This window comes from Pangasianodon hypophthalmus, chromosome 21 (assembly GCF_027358585.1).
Source record: "Pangasianodon hypophthalmus isolate fPanHyp1 chromosome 21, fPanHyp1.pri, whole genome shotgun sequence".
Lineage (NCBI taxonomy): Eukaryota > Metazoa > Chordata > Actinopteri > Siluriformes > Pangasiidae > Pangasianodon > Pangasianodon hypophthalmus.
In genome coordinates, this window is record NC_069730.1 from 3781423 (window position 1) to 3800337 (window position 18915).

An 18915-nucleotide genomic window follows, 5' to 3' on the forward strand; every position below is an offset into this window, starting at 1 on the left:
GAATTCTATCTATAAGTAGAGAAAAAGTGGAAAATATTGGCTCACCTGTTTTGCTTTTCACTTTCTTTGAGGGTTGCTTCTTCTTGATGATCTTCTCAGTGGCCTCCTGCTGCAAGGCTGGATCTTCTTCCTCCTCAGCGATCGACTCAGGGATGACCTCGCAGCACGCTAGCAGAGAATTCGCACCATTAAAGCACAGCAGCAATAAGCAATATTAGATTCTCATTAGTGATTGACTCAAGTAATCTAGCTTATTTTATGTTATACCTGTTGAATTATTGAATCTGATTGATCAGAAAGTGTTGATTAATTTTCAAAAACAGCAGCTCTGACAAAAGTGCCAGCTGTAATTCAAATCAGAGGTTTATATTAATGCACTCCTTCTAATATGTTATCGTTTCTATAGTAACAGCTCATTCCCAGGGACTTGTAAGGCAGATGCTACACAAGACTAATAATAAATGGATTTATAAAAATGTTGTTATTTAACAAAGAAAAACAGAATTGTTAATATGGTGTAGTTTTCTTTAAGGAGATATTTAACATTTAGGGGAAGAGTCTCTAGTGTCAGCACAGTAACGTCAGTTTTCTGACATGGGAGGGTCTTCAGGACAGAGGACAGAGGTAATACAAAGGGTATTTTTTGTCTTATTAACTTCATGAGAGAGAAAAAAGAGAGGCTGATGAGGAACTGGAACTAACTTGTCTTGCGGACATCCTATAACATTAAATGTAACTACAAACGGTTAAAAGCACAAAGTGTCATTTAGTAAGAATCTAAAAACTGCAATCATTGGCTAATTTCTGTGGTATTACAGGAATAAAACACTCTGTGACATGCTGCTAAGACAGCCTCGTAGAAATGCTGTACAGTACATAACTGATTAATGACACGTGTAGTTAACACACGTATGTGCTGGAGAAAAATATAAAAATATTGTGAAACTTCCTACATACACAACCCAACACCTATCAAATCCCTGCTGGCTATATGCACAGCAAGTCCCCAGACTGCGTCTGCTGCTCCCTATCTAGGGATCAACCTGCATTAGGGGCCCTTGAGGAAGGAGCTTATGAATTGAACCCCTTGTGCCACACCCTTGTGTTCTGAACAGCCTTTCTACAATCCCTTAGGTTGTTTCTCTTCCCGTCCTCAAACACAGTAACCCCTCACCCACCTTTCCACCAGGCTGATTAGGATAATCCCATTCAATAAAGCCAAACTGCTCAACAAGGAGCGCCAGTTGGCTATTAGATTTAGCTAACGTTAACAGTTTTGTTTTTTCAGGGTTCACGCTTGAAACGGGATACACGCCGGTGTTTTGACAATGTTATAATCTGACAGCCTAGCGGAATGGAAGAGGTCGGGATCACCGTCTACCTTCGTTGGATCAACAAGAGAAGGAAACAAGTCCCTCCTGCTAGGATAACAAGGCCATATTGGCGAGTGGAAACAGCAGCTGGTGGTTTGTGTATCTGGTTGAATAGGGGATTGGTGTGAGAACGTTGAAGAATGGTGTTGTTGGCCACCTGGAGAGCTTGAAACACCTCAACAACCTCAGGCTGCTATTAGCTTTATATTGCCTTCTTCACAGTTTTGCCATTTCATGTATAATGGCTGAGATTTGGATTGGCAGTAAGCAGAACTGAATGAGATCAGACATTCAATCGTATAGCTACCTCACCGCTGACTGTCAAAAGACTGATTAAATTGCATTTCCGACTATTTGCTCAGAATGTTGTACTTGAAAAAGGTGTCTTCAAGTGACTCAGGAAAATTCTACACACCTAGTGACTTTGCATCTGAGATCCCATAAGGAACATCTGGTTGTGAAAGATGCACTCAAACATACACACATGATTTATTCAATTTATACTCCTCTCCAGCGTGCTTCCTCTTTCCTCCCTTGGAGCTTGGCAGAACCTCATTTCCACTGGAACATGTCCAAACAAAAAAAAAATTGTCTGACTTCAGACATAAGACAAGATAGTGAGAGTCTAGCCTCCCTGTGACAACTTCCTGTCGAAAATGCAACAGAAGCAGCAGACAAAAGCCGCTATTTGAACTTAATTTGTGAGGTGAAGAGATTTAAAGGTTGTATCGGTCGGTAATGCCACTGGTACAGGGTTTTCACACTCAAAACATGATGCCTGATCGCTATTATTTTTCTGGAAGTACTCAAACAGCACTTTACCAGGATGCACACATTCACAGTCCCATTAAACAAGATGTGACGTATAATAAAAACTCCAATATTAAGTTAAATTTTAAACATTTTAGTTCGCCAGAGGTATTCTCAATTTTGTGATGGTCCTTTGTGATGGTTTTTCCTATTTTCTCTAAAGTGCTATCTATCTACCCTCTTCCACATACATGTGCTCACAGACTCCCATGATTGGCTAGTGTTGCTGTGACTGACAGGGGGAAGAGAGTATGTCACCCCTCCCACCCATGGCCAACTCTGCTCTAAACTACTGATAGCTGTGGCATCATTGGGATTCGAACTCACGAGCTCCAGAGTGTACAGATGATGAAGTGAGAGAGCCGGACAGACTAAAGGACTTAAGCGCCGCTGCATCGCTCTCTTTATATAGACATGATGCGAGCGCTAAATCCCACTGCATCACTATCGGCAGGTAGTCGAAAGGCATTGTGGTTAATGTGTAAAACCTTAAGCAATGTGAAACCAGACCAACATGCTGATGAAAGAGGTTTACTCAGAATTTCACTACGGTATAAATCTTTCACACCACTGATGATTCATTATAAAGATTAATATGCAAGTGGATTTTTCCTTTAACACAGCCTGACTAGTCATTCTCAGCATCAAAATACACTTCATCATCATTAATCACAGTTAACAGCTGTGACCGATAAGCAAATAAAACTTGCACAAATTTTATTACTACTGACATGTTATGTAAAGTGGAATAATTTCAGAGGAGCTCATGGAAGCCAAACAGGGTTTGAGTGTTGTGTAAAAGTCATTTGCAGGTGTGCTGGACCTACTTTTACCACACAGCCACATTTCCAAAGTTTTCTCTGCACATAACGGTGCTCATGACTAGAACTGGAATATAAAACCGTATAAATTATGCAGAAACAGATTCGATTAAACAATGAACCCCACATGAATATGTAAATGCGCATCTTCAACAAGGCTTCAGCTGCGGTGCCTAAGAAAAGTGCAATTGTGGGAAAAATGCAAACACACTTCCTGAAAAAACTCAGACGCCTCAGTGGAGGTATAAAAAAAGACTCCCTTGATGGAGAACAGGAACTGCGGAATGCATTTAAGGCCTCCATAAAGAAGCTGAATGGGAGACAGTGCAGTAAAGAAGCCCTGATTCTGCTGCCTAAATGCACTGGGCTGGGTAGTTGCACAAGGTGTTACACTAATGCAACACACTCTCCTAATACAGGACAACACACTGTATAATGAAATATAAAGTTTCCTCAATCAACAAGATGCTATAAATTATATTAATTAAAAAAAAACTGACACCACCGAGCTGCTGAATTCTCAATTCTGATTGGTCAGAAGGTGTTCATCAATTTCTATAACAGCAGCTCGTAGTAGTTCCTGCTACAAGGTTTATATTAATGTGCTTGTTCTAATACATTCTCATTTCTATAAGAAATTGCTAACACACATGGACTTGTACTGTGCGGTGGATGACATATTTAAAATGTGTTGTTATTTAACAAAGAAAAATGTATAATTGTTGTGACGGTGACGTTTTCTGTAAGGAGATGCTTATTTAACTTTTATGGAAGGAGTCTCCAGTGTCAGACAATTGTAATGGCTAGTGAGTTTTCTCCATAACATGACAATCCATGTTTTTTTGTTTGATATAAACTCATTTAAAAGTGAATAAATTTGTCATTGTACTCATTTACTCACTCTTTCACGCATAAATGCTTATAAAATGTAGAAGCAATACTTGAATACACACATGCATGTCTAGAATCATCAATCCAACAGCAAAAAAAACTGTAACTGTAACAGTCCCAGGACCGAAGCTACTGAAATGACAGACAGAAAGAGCGAGATAGATAGCAAGAAAGGTCAGGGTTTCAGCCGCTTTCTTCACTTTTGTCGTGTTTAGTCCTGCTAATAGCTTGAACCTCCCAATTTACCTTTCCATTTAAATCGGCTCTCAGCCTGACCTCGATCCTGAGTCTGAGTAAGCACTGAGGGGGAGTGATGGAGAAATCCACAGCACTCTGTCTACCGTCTGTGTGGGAGGACATTAGCTCTGGCGAAGGGTTCAGGAAACTTATAGGCTCTGAGACAGGTGCAGTGTGAGACGTACAGGAAATGAGTTTGAGGGACAGGAGGGAACGAGATTGACTTTATAATCCGTTAAAAAAGACAGAATGAGACAATTGAGCAACAAATCTTGAGAGAAAGAAACAAAAGACAGGAAGACACAAATCAGAGGGGTCTGTCTTTGTGATTTGTGTGCGTGTGTGTCCTGAGCAAGCCGTTAGGAAGCACAGGGAGTCGAGGCAACGTGTCATACAGACACAGTTCATCAGGGAGAAGGAATGCTTGCTGGACGGCCGAGAGCAGTTCGTGGCTCTCCTCCGCAAGTCTCCATCCATCCAATCTATCCATCCACACTCTATCCCTTTATCAGCTCTAGCTATCATGGAGGAGGACGGCGTGAGATCATCGACTGTCTACAAGTCCCAGCTGCTGCGGAGGGGAGACGGGGCCAGATCACCATGGAGAGAGAGATCGAGAGATGGAGGAAGACTGAGAGGCAGACAGGGAGAGATATTAGGGAGGAGAAGGGATCTGATAAGAGGCTGCAGACGCGAAGAGGAGGGGAGAGGAGAAGAGGATGACACTCACTCGCTTAATCATTCGCACATTCCTCACAGAGCTGGAGCGTCCTCATCAGACAGAACCCCCTACTCTCCTCTCTCTCTCCCTCAGTCCCTCCCTCCATCCCTCTCTTCCTTTTCTGCAGTTGGGATTATCCTCGTGGAGGAGAAAAAAAAAAAAAAAAAAAAAAAAAAAAAAAAAAAAAAAAGAATCAACAACTCTCCAGCCATTTAATCCACACTCTACAACACACAGACGTAAACACATACACGCTCTGAAAACACACACCAACACACAGGAGCTGAAAATGGGGGGCCTGAACGGGCAGAGAGGTCTCTGTTGCTGCCGGTGTTGGTGGAAACGTAAACACTTTGCATTCACAGCCGGTTGAAAAAGCAACGGGTAATAAATTACTGTTTATCTACAGCCTGACAGGCTTTTGGTTGAATGGGAGCCGGCTGTGTGTTTTGGCTCTGAGCCAGGAAGTAAGGAAAGAGAGCAAGAAAGAGAGAGAGAGAGATTGGAAAAGTGAATCAGCGCTGCCGCTGGCATCGAGAAATAATCACTTCAGCAAAACATTCTCACTGGGATGCCACGCACGTGTGAGGCGCATTAGATACCGTAAGCAGCGTTTGTGGAGCAGCAGCATTGCACCAAGTGTGTGGATTGTGTCTGGGTGGCGGCTATGGCCGTGAAACGAACTGCGACCACCACAACCATGCTGATATAATCACAGCCACAACTTTCAAAGGAATAAATTCACCTTTTATGCTAGCTTTTTTTGGATTTAATGGGAATGAATTGAATTTTATTTGTATAGCAAAGAAACTTTATAGAAATCTGGATCTTTAAGATCTCTAAGAGGAAGCCAGAGGCAGAGTTTCTCAAGGAAAATCTCCCTCAAATGACATGTAGAAGAGTAAATTTTTAGTAAAGTTGTGTGTAAATTCTTTCATAGGTCACACCAAAGTAAAATTTCTCACCAGATTTAAAAACGTTTACACAAATTGATAAATGCATATTATCTATAAGCACAGTAATGGCACAGCTGATTACTTAGTGACATCCACAGAAGTCCTTAACAGGCCTCTTGAATGCAGAGTGCTCTAAATATTCCAATAATGCAGCTCAGCCATTGCAGTGCATCAGCTACCACAGACACGCTAACCCTAACTCCTTTCATAGGGCACCATTTCTTTTGTCCTAATTGAGTGGCTAGAGTTATTTGGCTAGTATGGAGTTCTTTTGGAAGTCATTATTAATGAAATGACTAAGTTTCACAAAAATTTCATTAAATTCATGTGTGCATCTGAAATTAATAAATGATTTAAACTCGACAGCATGAACACAGTAACGTCGGACAATTATACGATTTGAATCATATCTCATGGGATATGAATGTTTTTGTGAAGTAACAGGATTTTCATGAAACCACATTTCTTGTGTAAATGCTCCTGCAAATGATTTACGATTAAATTTGTTGGTATATACGGCTCAATAAATGAGACCCCTTGAGAGGAGACTCAAAATGGAGCCTGTCCTGGGCATGGACAATCTTTATGATTACAGCAGCAGCTCTTAGAAGGTCTTAATTGATTTGTACTGATTTTATCAATTCTTATCATCATCAACAGTGGGATTTGCTCTTGTTGCATGGAGCTAACTTGATTTTACATTATTTTGCCAGTGCACAGTTAGAATCAGCGCACAAGAATTCATGGAAATGATTAACACGTCAACTTGATGAAACGATTTGTGTCGACGCTAGTGGGTTTTGTCTGATGCCTTTAAACCAACCTTCATTGAACGCTGATTTGGAAATTGTGTGACTACGCAACCAAACATTTTCATGTTGAGTTAGTTTCCAAGAAATTATTCCCTTCTCCAATCCAACTTGTGTCAACTGTTGTCAGAATGCTTCATTTCTATAATTTACAACCTCAGATTAAGACGTTTTTGTAACCAATACAGGACAAATACCTGGTCAAGTTATGAAAACCAACTGTAAACCTTATAGCCTTGCTTCATACACTTCTCTCTGTACTACGGCCAAAAACCACATGTACATGATGCGACCTAGAAAAAGGTGAAAGCTACGCAGAAGAAGAATGAGCGGTTTTCTGTGAGCACACTGCAGGATGAGAAGGAGGGTGTCTGGGGGGGCAAGCTTGGGCAGAATTAGGGTTCTTCAGGAAAGCAGAGGATTACATGCGGCTTCTTCGGCTCCCACTGGGTCCTATTGTTGGAGTTTAATGATGCGTAGGAGCCTCTGTCCTGATGGGCCCCGCTGAGGGCCTGGAGCCTTTAAGGTATGCAGAAGCACATAGCCAGACAGTAAACACACTGATCAATGAAACATGGTCTTTAACACCATCCTTTGGAAGCTCTTAAATTTTAAAACAGGACATTCTTGGAGTCAAGGACATCTAAAGACAAGTGAAAGTGAACCATAAATTTTCCTGGATGAAATGGTCTGAGCCCTGCTGAACTCCTTATTGTATGTAACAATGATTCAAGACTAAATAAGATTTTTTTTAAAAATCCTTTTCCTACATAAAAAGTGGATTCACATGCACACACAGGGTTCTGACCTGGCATCATAACAGGTGTTGGAGCGTTAGCTTCAGAGGAAAGAGACAGGCGGCCTCCCTTGCCGATGCGATCGCAGAGTAGCGTGATGTGTTTCTTGAGGCGTGAGGTATCTTTGGGCATGCTCAGCTGGGATGTGCTCAGGCTAATGGCTTGGTCCTTGGGACTTCTCGACAGACACGTTCTCAAGAGATGAGACACAGCTGCGTCCACGCTCTCCTCCCAGCCCTGAGGGAAAGAGAAAGAGGAAGAATGTTAGACACTCAGACTAAAAAAGTATTGCGCAGGACATATGTCTTTGATGTAACCGGTCAGGCAGTAAATCACTTCTAATTTAATCAAGTCCATTTCAATCAAAAATGATCGCTAAAATTGACCTTTAAATGGTAAGGGATAAACTTTGATTACATAGTGCCCCCAGTGGCAGAGTTCAAGTAATGCGTTTAATCCAGGAGACAGTGACAGACAGGACTAAAGGCTAAGTGCATCATGTGAGAGAACCAAAAATTCATTACATCATCCTCAACTTAAACTGAACTAAAAGAACTCTTCGGCGAAAAATGAAAGGTTTACAGTGTTCCCTCTACTCCAATTGTAGTCGATTAGCCAAGATGTGCTCAGGAGCTGAGAGTAATGCAGCTAACAAGTAATGGAGTCTTCACCTCTGCATGTTAAATCATTGCTTTAAATATCTGTCTCAAACTGCATCTAGTTCTACAGTGGTGTCACATGGATGTGCTAATGTGGTTTAGTGTGACTTACTGTAATCCATAAACATAAACAAAACTTCATGGTGAAGTTAAATGCTGGAACATAACAGGGGTCGCCATCTTGGACAATGAGAATCTAGACCCCACCTCCTAAAGCTGAATTGTATTGCAGTTATGTAAGGAATAACACACTTGGTAGCATGCTGTTATAGGAAAATAATCAGTGATGGGTTCATCATTTCCAATAATGGTACGTCCTGAAGTGTTTTAATTTATATAAAACAACTGCAACTACAGCAATTACATTGCTGTAATGTCTACATGATTACATTTTTGTATTTATTAAAGAAAGACACATCATACTTTTTGTCCATTTATAATTACAATTAATGTTGTGGACCGGCCGTAAAAAAAGTTCATGTCATCAATTACTTATAGCTGCTATAAACAGTCGTTCCTTCACCAGCCTCTTTTTTTCTCTCTGTTTAAGTTAATGCAACAAAAAAAGAAGTTTGTCGTGTTAGTGACAAAGTGCTAATCTCAAACTCTGAGTCGGAAAACTGTTACAAAGCACTGACACTGGAGACTCCTTCCAAAAATGTAAGTTGTAAGTTGTTACTATAGAAATAATAATGATAATGTTCTAATTATAATGATAATGATTAGAACAAGCACTGTGATATAAACCTGTGTTTTCCCTTCTGGCCAATCAGAGTCAAGAATGAAACAGCACCGTGGTATAGGTAGACGATAATGCAGTCTCACTTTGGTTTTTGTTTTGGTTACATATTCCTGGAACGGATTTTTGGTGAGATAGAGTCCTTTTGTGTGCTATATTGACTTTTGGTTCCAAAAGAATATCACCATGCTCAAAAAATACATATAAGAACATTCTGAATTGACTGGAGGAGCTTTAAAGTTTTTTTGTGGGGGTATTTAAACTCATCGGCATGTGGTATAATGGCAAGTGGAATCTCAGAAAAAAAGGTTAATATCAACTGGAAAAATTTGGAAGGGGCTTGCAGACAGGCTGGATGGACGGCATTACGCATTGATGAATGTGTGTGTGTGTGTGTGTGTGTGTGTGTCCAAGACTCCCAGAGATGGCGGATGGACCCGGGTGTTGACAGGCAGGGCAGGGCCGCGCTGTCCCCTGCCGCCATCCAGATAGCCCTTAATGAACCCTAATGACAGGTAATCAGTCCTGTAATGATGATGACAGGGAAGAGCCATTTACAGCCAGAGGGGAGGGAAAAAGAGAGAGAGAGAGAGAGAGAGAGAGACGAAAGGAGGAGATGAGATTTAGTAGCTACCACTGAGGGAGAGTTTTTCTGAACCCAGGAAATGACTCAGAAAACCTCCAGTGAAAACAGAGGTAAAACTCCACAAAATGTGTGTGTGTGTGTGTGTGTGTGTATGCATTTGTGTTGCTGGGAGGTTAGGTTCTCAGGTAAGGTGGTCACAGGTGAGTAAAACCTGAGTGCTTTCCTCATGCGCGGCTGCATTGCTGGAATTCCAGTGGCGGTAGCTTACTCTGGATTATTTGCTTTGAAAGATAAGAGGGTCTAAAAATGAAGACGGTGACCGTGGCTCCGGGTGGGCAACGGGGAAAGTGTGTGTGTGTGTCTAAATGTGTGTGATACGATTTGCTCGAGTTGGGAACATGAAGGTGGAACAGGAAATGAGAGGGAGCGAGAGAGAAAGCTCATGATACGTGTCATTAGTGAGTGGCTGGCTTGGTTTACTGATTCTATCTGAGTCTGGACCATGACTCATTCACTCACACACACACACACACACACACACATACAGGGAATGAGTGGTAGCTATAGAAACTAAACTTCCTCTTGTATATACCTTCCCTCTGTCACCATCTAAACTACTATGTTTGCACTCCACTAACCAGCACTGCGGCTTTCCAAAACTTGCTTTCTTTTTCAAGAAACGTGTTTCATTTTGATCTGCCTCTTTTACGCCTTGCTTCCTATTCCCTTCCCCTTGTCCTTGACAATAAAGCATATCCAGCAAGCGACCAGAAATAGTGAAGGAAAGGATCGCACTACCTTTAAAGAGTGAGTCTGTGTGTTTGTTGTGTGGTTACGTTATAAAAAGGATTCCCCAGTAATTGGCTGTAATTGGTGGTAATTGTCATTGCCTGCATTAGCTCACACATGCGGCATTCACAGAGGAGTGGTATATAAATATAGCAGGCCATGTATGTATATATGGAATTGCTCTAAAAGTAGCACACCCATTCAGATGAGGACACCGTACTGCTTTAGATCTCGGCTTATATAGCTCTGCTGCAAATTACAGCCCTGGCGTGTACGAGTGTTTTTGTGTATGCACGCCACCTGTCACTGCGGAGCACGTTTACCAGGGAAGCAGCTCACCACTTTCATTCTGGGGATATTTGCTGTGACGCCTGCAGCTGGGATTAGCCCCGAGCGGTGTGTGTTTGCTGAACAGAACGTTGGTTAATTGATGACTAGGAAGGAGCAATGCGACAGATCTCGAAACACGCCCCCTAAAGCAGGACGGGAGTAAGTGCAATCCCACACTGTGGCATAACTCAGTACAGGCAAGAAAATTAAATAAACCAAGAAGAGTCATTTATTCAGTACTGAATCCGATAATCAGTTATACAGTATAATACTATTAACAAGATGACAAGATGATGTTTTCCTTTTTGTTTTTCTTTCCAGAGGAGTCTGCCTAAGACTATAGCAACTAGGCAGCATAAGAACAGCAGTCTCCTTAGGAATTTTTTTTTTTTTTTTTAAATATTATGTTTATTAAGCTAAACCCCTTATTCAGTCCTTAATTATTAGTTATTAAGCTGCTGTAAGTTAAATCCTTTTTTTTTATTCACAAAATTTTTTTTTGTTATTCACTTTCTGTCAGTCAGTCAGTCTGTCTGTTGGCCTGTCTGTCTGTCAGTCTGCTTGCCCATTGGTCATTCGGTCCGTCTATTGATCAATCAATCTGTCAGTCATTCTTTCTCTCTGTCTGCCTGTTGGTTGGTCTGTCGATCAGTTGGTCTGCCTGTTGGTCTGTGTACCTTTCTATCTATCAGTCTGTCTGTCTGTCTGTCTATCAATTGGTCTATTTGCCTTCCTGTCTATCTGTCTGTCTGTCTGTCTGCCTATCTATCAATCGGTCTATCTGCCTGTCTGTCAATGTGTCTCTCTAGTCTGTCAGTCTGTCTGTTAGTTTGCTTATCAGTCGCTCTGTCTGTTGGTTAGTCTGCTTGTGTCTGCCTGTCTCTCATTTGGTCTGCCTGCAGGGCTCTGTCTGTCTATAAGTATGTTGGTCTGTATGCATGTCAGTTTGCCTGTCAGTCTGTCTGTAGGCCTGTATAAATTTGAATCCTGCCGGCATCATGTTTACCTCTTGTTCATTGGTATTGGTAATTCAGTTCACCAGACAAGACAACACATGACTGTTGCTCTGACTGAGGAATGAAATATATGCTCATTATTTTCTTCTATGTTAAAATGTCACTCAGTGACACATGCCACAGTACATATGTAGTCAGTTTAATGGAATATCAGAGTGACGAAAGCTTAAACAGTAAGAAATGTCAAATCGGCTCATAGACTGCTTAAAACTTTTTTCTGACAGTTAATGAAAGCGGAAAATACAAAAAGGAAAATACAAACACTTTCTCTCTCTAATCTGTCAGTGCTCAATGGACCGCTTCTTTCAATGTGCTTGTTTATGGAATGGATCAAGTCAGTCACTCACTGACTCACACTCACACTCAGACTCACACACACACACACACACACACTCACACACTCACACACTCACACACTCACACACTCACACACTCACACACTCACACACTCACACACACACTCACACACACACTCACACTCACACTCACACTCACACAAAACCCTGATACTGTTCCTAAAGAGCACAAACAATTGGTCGGCTTTCAGCAGCGTCAGCCAACATGGGCAGCGTTTACACTTCGGGGCCTCTGAGGTCAAGGGCGCTGCCCAAAATAGGGTACTTAGAGAAGAGAGTGACAGTGTGTGTGGGTGTTCTTTTACTACAGACGCATGAAAGGTAGCAGGAACATTAGTGCAGTCTTTGCTATAACTGTCTCATCACACTGTATTTGTGCATTGTACAGCTGCAATGGGAACTACAGCAGTGCCACTAGCATAGCTTATAGTATTGTTGTCTGATCTGCATGAGTGCGTTCAAAGGAGTTGATTTGTCCTATAGCAAGGCAATAAGCAGATATACGTCTCTAATGACCTTTTCACATCAAACCTAAACTCACGTAAAAGTCACAAAAGTATATAAATAGGTCGAGCTATCTATAACAAGAATAAAAGTCTCTATATGACAGATGCCCACTTCTGATTGGCTGGTTGGTGTGCAGTAATTCCTTATATCAGGACCTCAATAAATTAAACACAGTGAAGTGTGTGTGTCCTCACCAGTTGTGGTGTATCCTGCAGCAGTGGCAGTAGCGTCGCCTCCAGGATAGCGGTTTGATCGATGCTGAGTCCCTGCCAAAGAGAGACCAGAAGGATGAGCAGGTGCGTGGCGCTGCATAACCTGGAGAAGGCCTGCACCAAACACGCTCGATTCTCCTCCGCTGCATCCGCCAATGCTATCACCTGACAGAGACGAAATAAAAAAGAGAGGAAAAATATGAGTCATTGCATTCATGTTCATGTTAACTTCCTCCAAATGCTTCATTCCAGGCTTGAACTGGAGACTCCTGTGGGAGGGTATGAGAGGTGCAAGCACTGGCTTTAACCTCATATGCGCAGGTTTTGCACTCTGTCCACGGAGGGGAACGGAAGCCGTGTTGACAGGAAAGATTGCTGAACTGAACGAGAGAAAAAAAAAGAAGAAAAAAAAAAGAAAGAGGCCACACTTTATGATAAAAGCCTTCCAATCAGTTCAGTGCAGTAAAAATACAGAAATTGTCATCTGTGGGAGAACAGGCATTATTTATACAGTATACTTTTCACATACCACACACACACACACACACACACACACACACACACGGAGATTCAGTGCTGCTGAAGTGACCTGTCACCTGTACGCCTAGGAGTTTTCACTCACGTTTAATCGCTCGCGAACCACCGGGTCTCAGAGGGATGAAAACCAGGAAGCCGCCTTTGAAAGCGAAGCCTGCTAACGGAGAGGAGTGTGTGGTGACAAAACGGGCTGTTGTGCCAAGGCAAACTGAGCCGTGGTGAAGGGGCTTTTGTGAGGGCCAACGCAAGGCCTGATTGATGCCAGCTGAGGAGGAACAAAGGCACATTTAAGCCAGGGCAGTGTGCGTGCATGTGAGTGTGTGTGTGGTGTGAAGGACTGGATCCAGGCCCGACTGTCCAAGAGAGGAGATTAGCAGACAGAGTGCAGCCTCGCATCCTGTTTCATACTGCAAAATGAACAGTGAAACGCTCAGGTCAAAGCGCTCACGCTCACCAGAGGGTCTAAGACTTGTGAGAAATCTTCTGCAGCCGAGTTGAGGGTCAAGAACGCGAACATTTTTGATCTTTGCGCTAAAAACAAATGGCACATGAGCTGATTTTGAGTCATTAAAATGCTCTAAATATAATTATGCTTTTGGGCAAAGCATTTGACTGGAGCACCCTGGTTCTGAGGTGGTCCGCACACACACACACACACGCACACACGCACACACATGCATTTGCCATAGCCGCCCGCTTACCCTCGCATTTTGCAAAAATTACACAGCCTAAATATACCCGTCTATTTCCGACGTAACATTTATGACCCAAAACAAACCGTGACCAGTAACCAGCACCGAGGACGAGCCAAGCAAATCCATTATTCCTGAGGGACTGAGCCACAAGCTGAGAGGCAGAAATATCTCTCCAGCTGGGATAAACAGCCCTTATTTATTCGTTTGCTGTTTTTCTTTTGGGTGAGGGATGCTTTTGGTTTGCGGTCTTGCTTGCACCTTGACGAGGGGAAGTTGCTCATCCAAATGTGAGGCTTCAACGTTGGCAGAACGCTCTTACAACAATATGGGAACATTTCGGATGCTCTGTGGGTGAGATAAGCTGGTGGAAAAGTACAGAGAGGAACGGAGAGAAGAGTACTGAGGTGTGTTACTGTCTGTGGTGGGTTGAGAGCGGACTTTCCCTGAAGTGCACTGCGGCAGGTTCATTGTAAGGTTTGCCCGCGGAACATGAATTATTGAATCGTAACTAGGTTTTATGAGATACTGGAATGGATGCAGACATAAAACAAGCTCGGCTTTTGTAGTGCTTTAACAATTAACAATGCGCACCAGGACAATAGAGTACCTTTGAGACGGTATGCTAGGTGTCTGTGTTTGTGTGTGGTGGCATGTACAGCTTATAAATACAAAAGGAATAAAGTAATATAAAATAACATATAGGAATGCATAGACTACTCGAATACCACCATCCAATCCCACTTGACACTGTGTGACGCAAACCTTTATATGCACTGGTTTTGGGGAGATCCATGCCACTCACTGTGACTGACTTTACTGAGAGTACACATCAGGAAATGATTCAGAGAACAGATTCGGAGAGACAGCGACGGAGACAACAGGACAGACAGATGCCGTCTAGATCGATCACTAGACAGACGGCTAGATAGCTAAATAGGCCGCTATAAAAACAGATGTAGAGACAGACATGATGAATCACAGATACAGGATATGAATTATACACTGTCAAGCTCAAACGCCAACAAGAGAATATAATTTGCGTGATGGAGCCGAGACTCAACTTTTCAAAGATGTAGCCTGTGTTTGGATCCAAGTACACAGACAATAGTTGTTTTCAAACAGGACATGTTTAAAAAAATTAACAGATGAGAAATAGCACATGCCTTTAAAATATCACGTTTGCTTATACAAGCAGGAAATAGCAGTTAGAGTAAGAGTGTGTGCTCACATACATTTCTGAAAATATAAGTGTGTGGGAAAAGGGAAACAGCTCCCTAGGGAGAGAGAGACAGAGAGATCAGCATCATACCAACAAATAATCCTAGACAGTAACTGCTTTTGTGTTTGGTCATGGTGCGGAGATAGCACGCGGCTCGATAGCTCTCGGTCGCTTGGCCCGGACAATGCTTGTTTATAAACCGAGCCTCTGGAGCGCAGAGTCAAGGAGGCTCGAGAAAGACTCAGCGCGCGATAGCATCTGGCAACCCACACGGGCAACCTGAGCTTGGCTTATCGGCCGCCGTGGAAGGCTCCAAACCACACGGCCTGATAAGGCCAGAGCTCTTTGTTTTTTCTCCCCTGATTCTTGCTAATCCTCCTGCTCCTCTGTGAGGCTGACACTCTGATCCCGTAGCAGCAGAAGCTCAACGTGAACATGGATGTTCATTCAGCAAATCTGGTCCTTTTTTTTCCCCGAACATTAAAAAATAGGAGCAACAAATAACTGTCAACAAGATTAAATTAAATAAAAGTGGCTCAAAAATGATAAGGTTTTAAACTAAAAGGAAGAATGAAATGTTTCTAAACAATATTTTAATCTCCAATGCACTGATGCCAATTTGCTCCTGTAAATTCCTTGGTCTGATTACGTAACACAGGCTTTCTGTGTGTCTATCCTCCCAGACTTTAATTCCTATCCATGTTTTGGTCTTCTGAACCTCACTTTTAACTGGCCTTGGCTTGGATTATATTAAAAAAATGGGGGAAACAAATCTAGTCTGTTTTTTAGTGTAGATGGCAAGGAGTTTAGCAAGCTTCATTTCTATTAAATTTGAAAAAAGTTTTTAAAAAAGTGGACATTGGACATTGTTCCTCAAAACACACAGCTAGCTGTTTATTAAACATTTTTGGTTACATAAAATGTAACCATAAAATGATTTTAAAAAAGTATGTGTCATTTTTTAATAAAGAAAAAAATTCTTGGAAAATTGAAGTTGTATAAGATGAATACAACACTTTTGGGATCAGCCACTTCCAAGAGAGAGCAGACATGAAAATAATTTAAATGTGTGATTTAAATCGTTGATAACTAAAGGAAAGCTTGATTTCTTGAGCCTAGGTTTCTTAAACCTATATTGTGATACTCCAGAATGGACCAGAAGAGTATTTCAAAATGCAGGCGGGATTAAAAGAATGAACTGAGGAGGTGGTGTGGTGGTCAGGTGTGGGTCAGATTAGAGCCTGAGGCTGAGTACTTTCTGTCTAATCACTACATCTCCAGAAACAACAACTAACAAACTTTGCCAGGTAAGGGTCATTAAATTAATGGCAGGTATGCAATAAAGATTTAAATAAAAAACATTCAGACATTACTATAATCTATCTTGAATGCCCAGTAAACCACGATCATGTAATAAAACCCAAGCAGCTGTTCCCATGATGCATTCTGATGGAATCTTGCCTGCACGTATCGCTGGAACTGCACTAGACATTAACGCGTGCGCCACCAGACCTGCAGAGATAGGCCGCTGGAGGTTTGTGTACGTTCATTTGTACTTCATCCAAGCTTCCAGATTTAGACGTTGAGAGGCAGAGAGGAGGCCTTTCATTAGAGCAGCTTTCTCTACTCATTTTAGCAGACGCTTGCTCCCGCTCTGTAATCACAAGCCCAAACTCACCTCCCATGCTGCAGCCAGGCCACCTCCACACAGTGACCCTGCTCACACTGCACACACTAAAAACAGTGATCCTCGATTGTACGATTACTATAATAGCTTAAAAATGACTGTTAGCCAAGCTACGTTCTATGCTAGAGATAGGAGGAGATGTGACAAAAAATATCTTATCATGGTACTTGAAAATGGTATAAAAAGAAAAATAAGAGCTTTTTATTTATAAGTGCCTTTCAGGGTACCCAAGGACACTGGACTGAACAGCTGAAGATGGTCTTTGTCTATCTCACCTGTCCATTTTGGGTGAGTCTGTGCCCAAAGTGGCCTCAGATTCCTGTTCTTGGCTGACAGGAGTAGAAGCCGACATGTTCTCAGGGTTTGGTGTGCTGTGTTTTCTGAGATGCTTTTCTGCTCAACACAGTTTTAAAGAGTTTCTGAAATACTCAAACCGGCACCACGGTCAAAGTCACTGAGATCCCATTTTTCCCCCATCCTAATGTTTGATGTGAACGTTAACTGAGGTGTGTCTGGATGATTTCATGCACTGCCCTGCTGCCACATGATTGGCTGAATGAATAATTGCATGAATGAGCAGGTATACGAGCATGTCTAATAAAGCGCTCAGTGACCGTACATCATTTGGACCTACAACAGAGCCCTCAGGAATCTAGGTAATATACTAATAATCAAATAAGTTTATTACAAGATAAACAATTAACATCACTACTTTTATAACATTACAGCTGAATACTGTATATGAAAGATTCCACACACGCACACACACACACATACACCAAAGCATAAACCCAAAACGCACAAACAAGAACACAAGACAAAACCCCAGCTGAGACGCCACTGTGTGTATCTACAGGAGATAACACACTCTTGTCTGGCTGTGTCCTTAAGACAACACAACATTAGAGAAGCAAATAGTTAGTATGTTTTCCCTGGTCCAATCTTTGAATGAATCACAAGTCGAAGCGTGTGCATGTGTGTGTGTGTGTGTGTGTGTGTGTGTGAGTGTGTGCATGTGCCAGCGAGTCTGAAAAACAGAAGGAAACCTTGCCAGGTGTGCAACTTTGGCATCTCTATATACAAAGGACACACAATCACACAATCTGAAAGAAGACACTAGTGCACCGCCCTGTCTAAGGGGCCAAATACGACCTTTTCTCACCAGAGCTCCTTAGTTCAGGCAAAAGCTAATTCACCTAATTCACTCTCCATTTCTTTTTTTTCTCTCTCCATTTTCTGCCTTATGCCATCCCCCTTCCCTGAAAGCAGACCCTCGTGACATTCCATTGCCCTCTGAGAGCCCCTTAAACTGCCCGCTCTTCAGGGGCGCGTAACAGATCTGCCATGTATTTTACCTCTTATTGGGGTGAATATATGTGGATATATGTGCGACATAAAGCACTAATGGACGTGTGATAGGCAGACGGGCTCGGGACTCAGGCTGGGAAAGTGGAAAGCTTGGGGAAAAACCTGCCACATGACTAATATAAAATAAGCCTGAAAAGACAGAGAGTCATTTGACTGCGGTTAAATGGCTCGAATTAATGTTAAAAGCACTGAGCGCCTTTAAAAAGTGCTCTCCAGAGTGGGCAGTTTGGGGAGAATGGGCTACACTGCTGGAGAAAGCAGACTGCTGATGGCAAGTACAGAAAGATTTGATACAAACTGGACACAAATCCAGGAAAATATACTGAGGAAACAGTGCCAAAGAGAAAGAGAATCTTTGCTAAAGGAAATGAAGAACCTGCTACAAACTAAAGAAGTATGTTTATGTGTGTTTAACCTTTAACAGCAGCTAAGGTCGCATCTGGAATCTTTTGAGGCGATGCCGACAAGCTGGCGCGTGCATGCGTGATTGTGCTGCATGTTGAATATCTTCTCTACACTCGTCTCTCTGTCTCTCTTTCTCTCTCTATCCTCCCTCTGATGTAAATGCTAATGGTAATTGGGGGGGGCACGGTGACAGTGGGCTGATTGTAGGCCGCTGATTTTCACGGCGCATGCTCCTGTTTGGCTCCATCCTACCTGTTTGCTTTTCTCTCAATGGCCTCCTTTGAACAGCTTCGCTCGAGGAAGACGAAAGAAAACACACACACGGACGAAAACACACACACACACACACACAGGCAGCTTCAGAATTTACAGAAACAAGATAAATATCCGGCAAA

The 18915-nt window shown here is 42.3% G+C and overlaps 1 protein-coding gene across 4 annotated transcripts in view; it reads right to left on the minus strand.

The window, feature by feature from the left end:
- Window positions 1-18915, minus strand: part of bbs9 (Bardet-Biedl syndrome 9) — a 115677-nt gene that overhangs the window by 45129 nt on the left and 51633 nt on the right. For all 4 annotated transcript variants that reach the window (XR_008300685.1, XR_008300684.1, XM_053227711.1 and 1 more), the window contains 3 exons: window positions 12592-12774; window positions 7427-7652; window positions 46-168 (listed from right to left, as the gene is read on the minus strand). Coding sequence is in view for 2 of the 4 variants with exons in the window: in XM_053227711.1 (XP_053083686.1) it covers window positions 46-168; window positions 7427-7652; window positions 12592-12774 (532 nt within the window). In the remaining 2 variants the exon portion in view is untranslated. The remainder of the gene's footprint in view (window positions 1-45; window positions 169-7426; window positions 7653-12591; window positions 12775-18915) is intronic.